This window comes from Calidris pugnax, unplaced genomic scaffold, assembly GCF_001431845.1.
Source record: "Calidris pugnax isolate Ruff unplaced genomic scaffold, ASM143184v1 scaffold246, whole genome shotgun sequence".
Taxonomy (NCBI): Eukaryota; Metazoa; Chordata; class Aves; order Charadriiformes; family Scolopacidae; genus Calidris; species Calidris pugnax.
In genome coordinates, this window is record NW_015090989.1 from 756,933 (window position 1) to 770,849 (window position 13,917).

Here is a 13,917-nt window from a genome sequence, read left to right on the forward strand (position 1 = left end):
ATGAAGACAGTTTTCTGGCCCAGATGTTTATGACAGAGAAGATGAGCAACAATTTCTTAATGAAGAATCAAAAAAACCAGATTCTTACAGGAAAAAAAAGGAATAAAAAAAAGAAAAAAAAAAAAAAAAAAAAAAAGGAATAAAAAAAGAAAAAAAAAGAGAAAAAAAAGAAAAAAAAAGAAAAAAAAGAAAAAAAAAGAAAAAAAAAGAAAAAAAAAAAGGGTTTGGGGGTGTAGTTCCCTAGCTTTAGGTCTTTAAGTATCATAATAACTTCATATTTGGGGCAGAGTTTTAAATACCCATATGCTAGGCTCTACTGTGTCCTTATTTCTTTACAAGTCTTTCCTTTCCTTGAATAAATATTTTCAATAATTACCTTGGAAAGATAATGAGTCCATTTTCCAATTCTATATTGAAATAATGTAGGTCATAATCTTGCCCATTGTTGGAACCCCTATGAAGTACAGTATCATAAAAAACTTCAGAAGAATCTCTAACCTTGCATTTTTCCAACTGAGTTTTTACTGTAGCAGGATCTGTTGCTGGTGTGGGTTGTGCTTTCAGCCAGTTTTCTGCAGTAATTGCTGTCTGCTCCAGTTGCTGCAGCTGGGAGTAGAAGTCAATGATGTTATTTTGGTACTCCAGCCATGCCAGTCTTTCACTCAGCAACTGACAGAACTCAATCCAGCGGCTCTTCAGCTGCTCTGAGGCTTGTCTAATATTGTCGGCATTCAGACCCTCTAGACAGAAAACAAGAGAAGTTCGACGCTTAAAGATAAGTAAGTCTCAAAGAAAAGAAAAAAAAAACACAGTAAAATCATTTCACAATTCAATTTCTGTACTTGAGAGCTCATAAATCCAGTTAATGATTTATCATCAAATAACAGTCCTGAACATACAGATGTTACACATTAGTGGAGAAAGCATTTAAAAAATATTTTAAGTTGCTGCCAGGGAACTTTTGTTGCTATGGGAATGAATTATAAAGAGCATTAAAGTACAAGAATGGGAATAAAACATAAAGTAGAGATATAATACATAAAGCTAATTAAAACTGGTGTAAGAAATAAGAAAGTGCCTGACAGCTGGATTTTGAAAACTGTGTGGACCGTAATTAGATTTTAATGTACAAGACTGTATTTTTTATAAAAAGACCAATTAAAATGAATGGCAACTATATTCTGCAGTTCTTTTGATGTTTCAGATAATCCAACTCGTAAATTTTGCATTACATGTTATTTTAGAAATATCATAAGCACTGAGGAATAAATATCTGACCAGATCAAACCTCCATTTAGGCCAGTCCCATCTGTTCAACAGTGACCATCAGCAGACAGTGAGCAAAGACTGAGAGTCGAGAAACCGTAAGTGACACTTCCCTATGATTATTCTCAGACAGGGTTTGGCTTCTCAGATATAGTTTACCTATTTCTTTCTATTGTTCAATAATCATGCTTAAATTAAAGTTCATAAAACTGACTTTAATCATTAGAGACAAGGCAATTATTTAGAAGTATTTAAAGGTAAAAGAGGTCTATACACTCTGTGAAGAAAGTAAGGCAATACATATCAAAGACAGGTCGAGTTCCAAATAATATTAACTTAAGCATCTCATTTATTTTTCAGAGGAAGTTTAAATGTAATACCATAAGCTTTTGTACTGGCATGACATGTAATGATACACATAGGACTGATACTGATTTCAAAATTAATAAAGTTCTCAATCCTTTGAGTAATGCTATATGCTTAAGAACATTTTTAATAACATCATCACTTAGTCATACACTAGTTAATCAGTAAAACAGAAGCTCTGTTTTTATCAAAATAATGAAATGTAGGGTGTTTTTCTATTTCTTAAAAACAAGATTAAAAGCAAATGATACAAAAGCCTTCAGTGCCATACTGATTTTTGATCCACTTTGAATATGGTTTATCTTGCTTGCAATCTGTACTCCCAATCTGCAGGAAAATTTCTTTATCTGGGATAAAAAATAGTAAAGTTCATATGCAATTTTTGAAAGTCGGATATAGGGAATTGAGGCTTAATTACAGCTAAATGCCTTAAATAAAAAAAAGTACTGGAAATTTATAATGCCAAAATTTTCTAAGGAATGACTCTAATGCATCCTCTATGGTGAACTGCACTAAATGATAACCTGGGATCATGCCTGTTGTGAAGCACCATAGTCCTCCAGCAAATCTTATTCTGGATTCAGCTCAGGGTTACTCCATTCAGACTCGCTTGGAAACAGCCCACTTGGAAACAGACTGTGCAGTACCTGATAGCAGTTCCCTGGACATGCTCTGTTTATAGGATGCTGCCCTTGCCAAACAAATTGTACAGGATTTCATGAAGTACAGCAAAAATGTGGAAAGATAGGATGTCCAGTACCACTGGGATGTAACAGCAACTGTGGTGGTTGGAGCTACAGGAATTGGATGGCAGAGTTTAAAGGATGAGCAAGGGTATAAAATGAACCTTAAAGTGTAAAGACATAACTAGTATTTTGACACATCTTAATAAAGTCTAAGAGTTATCTGGCTTTGTATGCGTATGTGTTTGCATCTGAAGATATGGTATGCATCAATGCATTTTCGTCAAGTGTAATGTCTCAGGAACATATAGCAATATGTGAAGAGGCAGCAAAAACCCGAATGGCATAGCACATCTGAAAAACAACTATCAAAGATGACCAGACATAGATACTGAATCTTACCAACAGCAAGAACAAACACATATATAGAAGGTGAGCCTTTAACTATGTTATATTTCAAGAATTGCTTTTTTCCTGTTGTGACTGTGGTTATAAAAATGCTGTATACTCATAACAGACAGCAGATATCATTGCCGCTGTGTTCTCTGAACCTGGAAGACACTGCCTATGAGTTTGGCAGAGTAGATATAAAAAGATCACTTTTATTTATTCCTCCTTTCCTCTCTTTTCAGCTGCCACAGTCTCCAAAGTACCCTTAGGCAAGATTATGATTACCAGGGGAAGTACAGTCATGGATTCTCCTTACATAATAAAACTTTTCACTGTAATATTTCCTTCAAGGATGTAGAGAGGACTGCATTTCAGAGGAAAATCTAGATTCATCAGATCTCTTTTCTTCTTTTGACTCATACATCCCTTTTAACATAACATTTAAATAGGTGAAAATACCCAATATTATTCCATTATATTTATTATCTAAATTATTTTTTCTTTATTATCTAAGCTCTGAGTCTAAATGTGATTCTGCAAGTGCAAAGATAAACAAAGAAATGCTTTTGCTCTTCGTGTAACTAAAGTGGACAGTACAAGATTGGAGTGTGCAGAGCCATGTTTGGTAAAAGACTGCAGAGATGCACCTCCACTAGGTGACACAATATCCTACTAAAAGGAAGACTGACCTGTAAGTCTCCATAGGATGCACCTTTTAAAACTCTCTTAATTCACAGTCCACTTAGGTAACTCAAAGTTGTCAATCAGATGTTGGTATGCCATTCCCAGAAGAATGCAAGAAAAAGGTCATTGCTTGCATTTGAAATCATTTGGGCAAATTTGTCAATTTTTTTCTCATTTTGAAGAAAGCTAGTCCTCAATCACATTGAAAATGACAAATTAATAACTATTTGAGTAATTGCTGCAATGAGTCATAATTTTAATGCTTTTATCTGCTCATTAAATTGGTGAAAATAAAGAATTTGAAACTTATTTCCACTGTAAACACTAATTTCTTCATTATCTTTAGCAACTACCATCTTTCATTCATGATGTTACCATCAATTTCCTTATTCTGCTTCATTCATGGCAGCAAGACATACCAAAAGTTGACAAGCAGGTGAAGAAACAACATAAAACCTATTCCCTGGTAAAACAAAATTATTTTAGGAATAATGGATCATAATCTTTTCATGTTTCATATACTAAAAGCTTCTCATATAATCACTGAATAAATATACTGTACCCAGAGGAAACAGATCATTATCTGAAGTGCATCCACTAATTTTATTTCCTTGTGTACTATGCATAACAAATTGTGTCTGAATATTTTTAATTGTGCAGCACCTTACATGCAAGTACTTTGGAATTGCCACTTAATGTGAAGTATATCTTATTAAGTGCATTTATCATTTTGCTATGGTTCTGTGATACAATAATGTAATACTATCTGTGTTTTTATAGCTTTTGACTCATAAGCATATGTAAGATGGTAACTCACAAGATAATGTATTTCTTCCACAGAACGGTGGCACTTAACAATTATGTGATTTATTAGAACAAATTCATTTGTATTCACTTTAATGCCGCCTATCAAAATTCTGAGTATTCATTTTGATGCCCTATTTATTTTATGCTAAACTCCTATAATAGTCAAGTGTCCACTCAAACTGCTAAGCTGCTTCACACATGCATCAACAGATTTGTTATTCTATTTTAGAACATAATTTAGAAAACAAAAGCAGAATAGAATTTTTTTCCTAGAAACACTGGTAAACAGAAGATGTAAGTGTTCATTGATTGTAATCATCAGACTTCTTTAAAAGCATGGGCAAGGAGAGGCAGAGCATGGCCCATACAGAAGATGGGTGGTTGGGTAAAGAATCATCCACCAAAAGCATCAATGATTTCCCCTGTGATGGGAAAAGTCCTTCCAATGGCAATATCCAGACACACTGCTTACAAACACAAGAATAGCTACACTGTGTGAGATGACAGTTCTTTCTAGTGCAAAATACTTTTGCTGACAATGGTTGAAAGCATTTACATAAGGCAAGAATAGTGCTCTGTATAAATACACCTCCTCAGAATATTTTCCTCTGTGCTAAGGAACCAATACAGATCCTCAGAATATTTTTCTCTTTGTTAAGGAATAAATAGATGAAACCCTAAATAAATCAATCCAATTATCTCCAGAATTTTAATCCTATTTTTTACTTATTCCTCCTCCTATCACAATAAAAATAAATGCAAGAAAAAAAATATATAAATGATACAACAATTAAATTCACCACCATTCTGAACTCTCTCTTATAATTCACCAGAGGTCTTAATCTTTTTATGCTCTTCATCTGTTACATTCAGAATCTTGTTTAAGAGTAAAGAGGAAGCCAAGAATTTAGAGACAGCATAATTGGAATCTTAAGAGTCTAATCAATATTAATCCAGATGTAATTGATACACAATAAGTAAAAAATAACAATGCAGTTAAAATTTTCATCACTTGACTTCACAACTGATCCATGCCTTCAATCTGTTTGCCTTGCGCAGTCTTTTAATTACAGATTACAGTGCAATTGCATGAGAATCATCAATTGTATCCCTGACTGGTCTCCCTAAAGAAAGTACCACACAGAATACAGATGGGAGCATCATCATTTGGGATTTGTAAATTGTGGTAGTTAAAAAAGTTTTTCATTCAAGATAATACAGTACATCTTCCCTCTGCTAGATGTTAAGCTGCATCTCCCACACATTCATAAAGGCACATTAATTCCAGTTCTTCCCCATGTTATGGAAAAGAGTTCCAGTATTAGAAGAGGAAGGTAAGTAGGCATATCCAGTCTGCTGTCTTGAGCCTTATTTTGGAGATTCAGGAAAACTTTCTTGTGCTATATTCTTACTTCTTGTTTTAAGTGAATCCAGAAATAAAAATAAAAAAATTAACGGAGATGAAGACTATAAGTCCCAAATTAATTTCCACAAACCACACAAAGACTAAAGAAACTCAGTTGAATTACTGGGGAAAATATAAAGCTACATAAGTTTATTACAGTTTGAGATTTTTTTTCACATAACTTTTAGTTCAATAGCAATTTAGATAAAAAAATTAATGGAGATGAAGACTATAAGTCCCAAATTAATTTCCACAAACCACACAAAGACTAAAGAAACTCAGTTGAATTACTGGGGAAAATATAAAGCTACATAAGTTTATTACAGTTTGAGATTTTTTTTTACATAACTTTTAGTTCAATAGCAATTTAGAGACAATCCCATTAATTGCTCCCACCTGGTGGTGATTACTGAATTATTTAGCCATTTCATACACTATTCTTCAAATTGCCTTTGCAGCATTAGAGTAGCTGAAAGTACCATAAACATTTTAGGCTTCAGATCCAGAGGAACTGTTTCTTTCTTCAAAAGAATTGTTTCTTCCCTAAAAACCATGACGAAAATGGATCTTCATTCTCACAGGTAACTAAACCTGTCATCCTTGCTAGAATACTCTTCCTACCAAGAAAATTGCAATTGCATTAGATGATAATGATTTGGAAGAAAAGACAAATAGAAAATTTGTTGTATTTAAAAGTACAAAGGCTGAATATGGCAGTTAACTTCCTCTACACTCAAAGCGTAATTTTGAACATGTAATAAGATATTCCATTTGTAAATCATCTTACAGCTCTCCTCAACTAAGTTAATTATTTAATTCTGCTCTCTACTGCTCCCACCTGGTGGTGATTACTGAATTATTTAGCCATTTCATACACTATTCTTCAAATTGCCTTTGCAGCATTAGAGTAGCTGAAAGTACCATAAACATTTTAGGCTTCAGATCCAGAGGAACTGTTTCTTTCTTCAAAAGAATTGTTTCTTCCCTAAAAACCATGACAAAAATGGATCTTCATTCTCACAGGTAACTAAACCTGTCATCCTTGCTAGAATACTCTTCCTACCAAGGCTACCATGATATATCACATGATACTGAGCTCAAAGCAGTTGATAGGAAACGGATAAAGTTACACTGGTTTAGCTAGTCTACCCTGTGCTTCCAGCCCAACTGGAAGACGTTTCATGAAAAAAGGTGTGATTTGGGAGATACTAGAAATATTTACATGCACATCTAGCCACAGCCCAGAGCACAACATTTATTATGCATGAATAAGCATGGACTCATGGACTGGAAGAGAAAAAGAGAACCTTGAGTTAAAACCGCATGAGAATATTTAAGAGAGAATGTTAATCTACTTGTTACAAGACCCGTTAGGTAGTATAGTACCAAAAAAGTAATATAAAATATGCTGGTGAGTTCTGCAACTAAAACCAAAATTAGTCATCAGGAAGCACTATATAATCCGAAGAAACTGAAGCTAGAATTCTTGTGGTGCAAGTTTGCATTTGGGCAAGGAAGAATGGGGCACTGCTAAATTTGTCCTAAATGTAACATATTCCACCCCAAATAAAAACCTTGATGTGGCAGCATCAGTTATAAATACTGCCATAAAAGTCCTGTACAATCAGTTCTCCCAGGGAGAAAACATGTCCAAAAAAATTGGCATAATTTTTTACATGATCAGCCATGGAAAAATGCCCAAATGATTTCAGAGGGTACAAATGCTACCAGTCTCCCTTCAGCCTAGAATTGAGCCTAGAAAGGGAACCCTTGCAACAGTTGTCAAAGCAATAATAATTAAATATGCTCCACACATTAAATATGGTCACTTTTAAAATATTACAGCTTCATACTTAAGCATGATAATCTTAGGATTCCACCAAATTTGTTTAGCTTGGCCAGTTAGTACCTCTAATTCAAAGTACTTCATTTTTAGCAATTAAATTCTTGGTTCTTCATTATAAAAATTGAATATAAAATATATGTTCTGAAGCTCAGTGCATTGAACATCTATATTTCTGGTAATCATATCAGCATGACAGATGCTGGGCTGTGTTTTTTATTGCAAAGTTAGACATTCTTTAATATCAAGGACAATAGCACGGCTTATAATTTTACTTCCATCTACCTTTCTTTGGTTTTTATTTTACCCTTAAAAAATTTAAAGTTCAAAAGAATGAAGCAACAATTTTTTTTAAAAATCAATAATAAAAATAAAAAACTTACAACTAATTTTCCTTTTAAGACTTGTATAATCTTTTACATTTATTATCTTTGAAAAGTTCAATGGCAGAAATCTCTTCCAAAACCCAATGAAATCTTATATTTTCTATGATACAGATCTTGACAGCAAAATGTATATTACAAACCATACATTGTATATTGGATGTCAGAAAGCACTTTTTTCGAACTGTTCAGAGTAATGCCTTCAGAGCTTTCTAACTCAGACCAGTTAATGTACCTTCAAAAGCTTAGCATACTCAGAAAATAAGATTACAACTTAAGTCTCTGCACAGAACAGATTGTTATTATACAGTTCATTACTGTAAGCACGTTTTACACACATTTCTTTTCATGGTACTAAAGTGGCAAATTTTTTTTTCTCGTCTCTAATTAACAGATTTAACATTCAGAAATAATAAAAGAAATATAAGGTAATATTACTTTACTGTTCCATTTAGACAGTATTTGCTAATATAATTCTCATGATAAATATGAACCTGTGCATTTATCAAATCCCTAAGAAGATTATCTAAATCAACTCCCATGTAATTACCATTCACCATCTGTTCCACCAGGGCCTCAGCTGATCTGCTGGCATCTTGCAGTTTTCTGTACTTCTCAGGCTTTTCTCGCTGGATGGCCTGCAGCATGACAGGAAAGGTGAGTATTTCAACAGAGGGATTTTGAAGAAGAAAGTAATTAATCTCAGGGATGTCTTCTGATTTCTCGAGACCATTTAACCTGTCATACTGCCCTGCCAGCCTCCCAATTTGCAACGAAAGCAGCAAGTACCAGATACCATCAGGAAGGAAGTCAGTCATAAAGTCACACACATAAACTGAGAATCGGAACACAACAGAGTTGACAAATGATATGCGCCAGTGTTTTACAAACAAATAAAAGACACACAAATTAAGAGCTATTCAAAGCCCAATATTTCAGAATATAAATATATGTTCAACAGAAATTCCCTGTGGAGGAATAGATTTGCTCATTTCTCATACAGCTCCTATCGGTAACAGCAAGAATTGAGCACGCTAACCAAATCACAGGGTTCCATAGTACACTACGGTATTGAACCCATATACCATTTGATTGCTTACTTTACTCTTTTGATGGCAAAAAAACACTGTAAAATGCATATCAGAGTAGATATCTAACATACATATGAGCACAATCAGCAGAAATCCATATATGAGCTACTAAGAAAGAATGACAACTGCAGAATTAACACAGGCTTCTAGTTACGCATTGTATCTAATACTTTCAATTCACCTTTCTGTACTCAAAAATTTCTCACCAACACTCGGGCTAGCACTCAGGCTAGTTGGTAATGGCTGGTAATGGCTATCTGCTAAAGTTTCAAGATATAGTAGGAATCTAAGTTTCTGATTTCATTTTGGGTTGGTAGCAATACAGAGGGAAAGTAAAATCATTTTCGATCTGACAGCCCCTCAATGTTGTCTCATAATTAACAGAAGGAAGTAATTCCATTGATTTTAAACTAATTTAGGTGTAATTTAGAAGCTCTAAATCAGAATTCCAAAGAAGCAGCATAGCCCCACAGCCATTTTTGATACCAAAAATAAATCAGACTGTATACCTCCCAGAGATTTTGACAAACAGAGTCTCCCATAAATCAGAGTCCCTCATTTTAGCACAGCAGATACACACACACAAAAGGATATGCCACTGCAAATCCTGTGTGAGTTGTATGGGAAGATAACACAACCCTGGCTAAAGCTTCTCAGGCTGGCAGACCCCACTAGGCTTCCTAATCACCTTGTTGATTTCCACTGCAAATATGTATTCTGTGTGACTTGACTCTTTGGGTGAAAAGGTTCCTTACAACTGGAAAGAAACCTCAAGTAGGTTTTTTAGTGTCTAAGAATGCATTTAGTAGAATAATCTTATAAGCTTACATTTTAAAATGTCATTTTTCAAATAGATTGCTATGCTTAGGAGGAAGTAATATAAACACCTTTGAATAAGCTCTCTTAACATAACTTTTAAAGTGTGATGCTTAGAATATCTTCAGTTTAATAAGCAGCAGCTCCCTGGAAGACTTTCTTAGGTTAGGAGACACTTGGAACTCAGAAAGAGAGATTTTCAGTTCAATTCATGCATTTCCATAGCCGACTTAAAGCTGCCATTTATTTGTGTATATAGAAATGATTAAACAGCAGCCTTTTTAACAATGTGCCAAAGCTTCTTTCAAACACTTCTAATAATACAATTTTGATAAATAAAATATATAAAGACAGGATATTTAGAGAAGAATTAAGGATGGAATCATTTTGAATTTTATAAACTTATCTTAAATACAGTCCTAAATTATCACTGCAAGATTATGAATTTTAATCCCAATGAGTTAAAGAGGACTGTATTAATTATTTATAGTTTTTGTAGGTTAATAAAGTCTTCTACCATTCCATTGCACAATTTAATTATTTTCCAATTTTTTTAAAAAAAGTCTATTAATTATATGCAGAGTTCTAAAATTTCTTATAGAATCTTGATTAATACTACTCTGTCTATAATGCCAGGTATAATTAGCAGAAGACTAGCTACAGAGAACTCCAAGGAATCATAAAAACACTAAAATATACTGAAAATAATTTTACTCCGTCTGTAATGCCAGATGTGTAATTATCATGAGTGCAACTGCAGTGAGCACAAATGAATCACAACAAAACCCTGAAATATACTAAAAATTAGCTTTTTAAAATATAAAAATGATATGACATTGAAGTCTGTGGCAGTGAATCCTTCAGTGTCCAGTAATACACTGCGTCCAGAAAAATCTGGACAAATCACAACCTCTCTCCTGATAGATTAAAGTTTCCAGTTCTTGACAGAAAATATAAGCACTATATAAGCACTATAAGCACAAATATAAGGCCCTTAAAAATAAACCTGAAAATTTGGTACATAGCAAACTTATTTACTTTTCTCCATTCATTTTTGTGTAATTAGCATATATTATAAAGATGAAGGTCTAACACTGGTTACAGGAAGACATACACAGAAAACACAATGCTAGCCAGAGAAGGAAAGACTGTCCTTTTGGTCCTCATACAAAGAAAAATTACCTGATCTGGGGAGAAAGGAGGAAATTCACCCTAGTTACTTCACAGGAATAATCACACAGTCCTTCAATTACTCTGGACACACTGCCATTGTTTGCCAAACCTGCAAACCATGTCTTGGATTTTTAAGCCCCTCAGAAGAAGAATTTCCATAAGCACATGTAAAGTGTCTAGAAATGAACGGAGCAGGAGTCCTGTAACACCTCTTTTTTATCTCTTTGGCTCTGTTTTGTTCATTTTGTCCTTTACTAAAAGGGATAAGGCTCTAGATTCAGAGCTGTTCATGAAACAAGCACACTGGGATAAGTTTGAAGAGTTTTGTGAAGTTTTGAAACTCTTAGTTTTGGTCCATCGTAATCAATACTTTTTTTTTTGATGAAAAATTGTGGCAGCTGCAAAGTCACTTCGAAATATTTAAAATATGTAACTTTCTCTTCTTATACTCTTTTTGCTTTCTATAAATGATTTTCCAGAAAAATACACACCAATATGAGAAAAACAGTTACCTTAATAGGCTTTCATCCTATAGGGGATAAATTCTCTTCTGGACTATTTTGTAACGGTCAATGCAAATGTATAGTAGCCTAATTTTAAATGATTGAATAATACTAAAAACTGATCTTTAGCTAAATGCCAGCCGAAGGTGAAGAAGATGTTTTCACAACATTGAGCTTATTATTTGACCCCAAGATTTTATTTGGCAGTTAATGACTTCATAACCTGGAAAACACTAACAGTCTGAGGTATTGGTGTAGTATTCATATCAAATCAACATCCTACTCTGAGAGCTCTGTGAAAGGAGCACGGTAGCAGCACTCCCTGACCTCCTGTGACTCTGAACAATTATCCCCAAGGGCAGGAGACGGCAACATTATCATCACCGACTCTGACAGTGATGCAGCTTCCACATACCCAGGCCCAACAAAGCATGCCTGAAAAAGGTCACTAAAACAAAACAAACTAACAAGAACGGGGCTTTTGAGAATGCCAGGAAAACAAATTTAATTGTCTAGGATATCTGACATTTCCCTTACATCTGTTCTTTTTAAATTTACCTTTAATTCTGAATTTCTGGGTGCTTTCTAACCAAATCTCCTTTCAAGTTTTATTCCCTGTTTATTGATGAATAGGCTCAAATCTGGTTTATTTTTAAACAGGATTTTCTACCTAGCTAGCAAGTTTTAATTTTTTGCACCTGAACCTTCATATATTTGAACTTGCAATATTGAAAGCTCGTTATGGCTTAAGAAAAATAAAAAAGGCCCAGGTCACTCTTGTGTCTGTTTTTAGTAACATATACATAATAGACAGAAAACAACAGCAACGTGATGCAGCATAACAATGCTTGTAGCATTAGTGTTCGGATGTCTTTAGTATTTAGGAGTAGCATGGTTGTTCCACAATGAAACTTCTGTACTTATGGCACCCAGTCTCTCTGGCCAGGTAAGGAAAATCTCTCTCTTTTGTAGCAGGGAAGGGATATAAATATTTTTGCTTCTCCCCAGTCACAGGAATGTACTTTTTGTGCATGTCTAATATATTCAATCTATGTCATACATCTGCCAAAGGCTAATTTCCTGCCAGTTTCTGAAGAGCAGCTGGCTTAGCAAACACAGTCAGTGCATTTCATAGAGCCTGCTCTTGGCTTTGCATGCTCTGAGCTGGGATAGGAGCAGGCTTTTGAACTTGATGAATCATCAATGATGGCAAAAGAGCTCTCCTTGAGGCTGTCGTTTCTGAAGTCTGCATCCCTCCATCATACAACAGATGCACTTCCACTATATCATATGGAAGTGACCCCTCATCCAAGAAAAATGAAGAGTAGGAGCAAGCTGCCACAACAAGAAAAAAAATCATCCAACTAGTAACCTGTCCTCAAAAGAAGAGCAGAAAAGACAGACATTAGGAAAATGCCCTAAGACTCAGCACCTACTGTGATGGGCAATAAACGTGTTGGTCTGACAAGTATAGGTGTTCTGTGCTTCACCAATGTGTATACATATATATACTCATATAGGGGAAAACCTAAATGATAGTCAGTAAGGGCAAGACGGGTATTCTGTATGCATGTGTACATGGTCACATGCCCACATATGTAAGCACAACACTGGGGAATGACTACATCATTACAATATGTTATCACTAACATATGTTTTCCTTTCTGGTATTTCATCTTTTTTAATACACCTTCTAAAACTTTACTAGAGATTAAAAATATATATTAAACCCCACACTATCTTCTTTTCCATTGGTTTGAGGCACATTTTGAGGGATTTAGAAACTAAAAGTGTTAACAAGCAACAATGAAACTGCTCAAATCAATGAACTGGACAGTACTTCCTGGCTACTAGTTTTCTGGATGGAGACAGAGACCAGATCAGGAAAAATCAGGTCAGGACAAGCTTTAAAACCTGGCATTTTAAAAACTTGTTGGGTTTTTTTTAATTTTTTGAAAAGCGTGTACAAAGACTTCTGAAGTGTCATCTTTCAGAGTCTTCTCTATCAAATTAATACATGTAATCAGAATGTTTTCTCCCTTAAAACATCTGAAAGCTTCTATATGTAACTTCCTTTTCTCAATAAAATGTTCATTTTAAGAGCAATGATATTATATGAAATCAAAACCATTTTTGGTCTTTCAAAATATTTTCAATGTTAATGAAAGATACACATTCGTTTGTCTTATTGCTATACAGAGATACTGGTTTGTCTCAGACCCCTCTTCATACAAAGCAGGTCCTTTTTCTGCACTACTTTTCAGTAAAGAAGCTGGAAATCCATTTCTTAACTGCCCAGTTATTCCATTTCCAAGGAGGTCACAGAAACATCTGAAATATCTCCTGCTATCTGCAGTGTCCTGAATTCAAACTTACAATGACCACACACTGGTCAAATTTCACACCTCTTTTCCCTCCCTCCCTCCTCCCTCCACTATTATGTATGTTTTCACCTACCTAAATGAGATCTGAACAAATGTGGTAGGTAGTAGCCTCCCAGCCCCAAT

General features: G+C 34.5%; 1 protein-coding gene across 7 annotated transcripts in view; it reads right to left on the bottom strand.

The window, feature by feature from the left end:
• Nucleotides 1-13,917, bottom strand: part of DMD (dystrophin) — a 1,195,780-nt gene that overhangs the window by 748,008 nt on the left and 433,855 nt on the right. For all 7 annotated transcript variants that reach the window (XM_014954058.1, XM_014954055.1, XM_014954053.1 and 4 more), the window contains 2 exons: nt 8,378-8,465; nt 499-740 (listed from right to left, as the gene is read on the bottom strand). In XM_014954058.1, the coding sequence (XP_014809544.1) occupies nt 499-740; nt 8,378-8,465 (330 nt within the window). The remainder of the gene's footprint in view (nt 1-498; nt 741-8,377; nt 8,466-13,917) is intronic.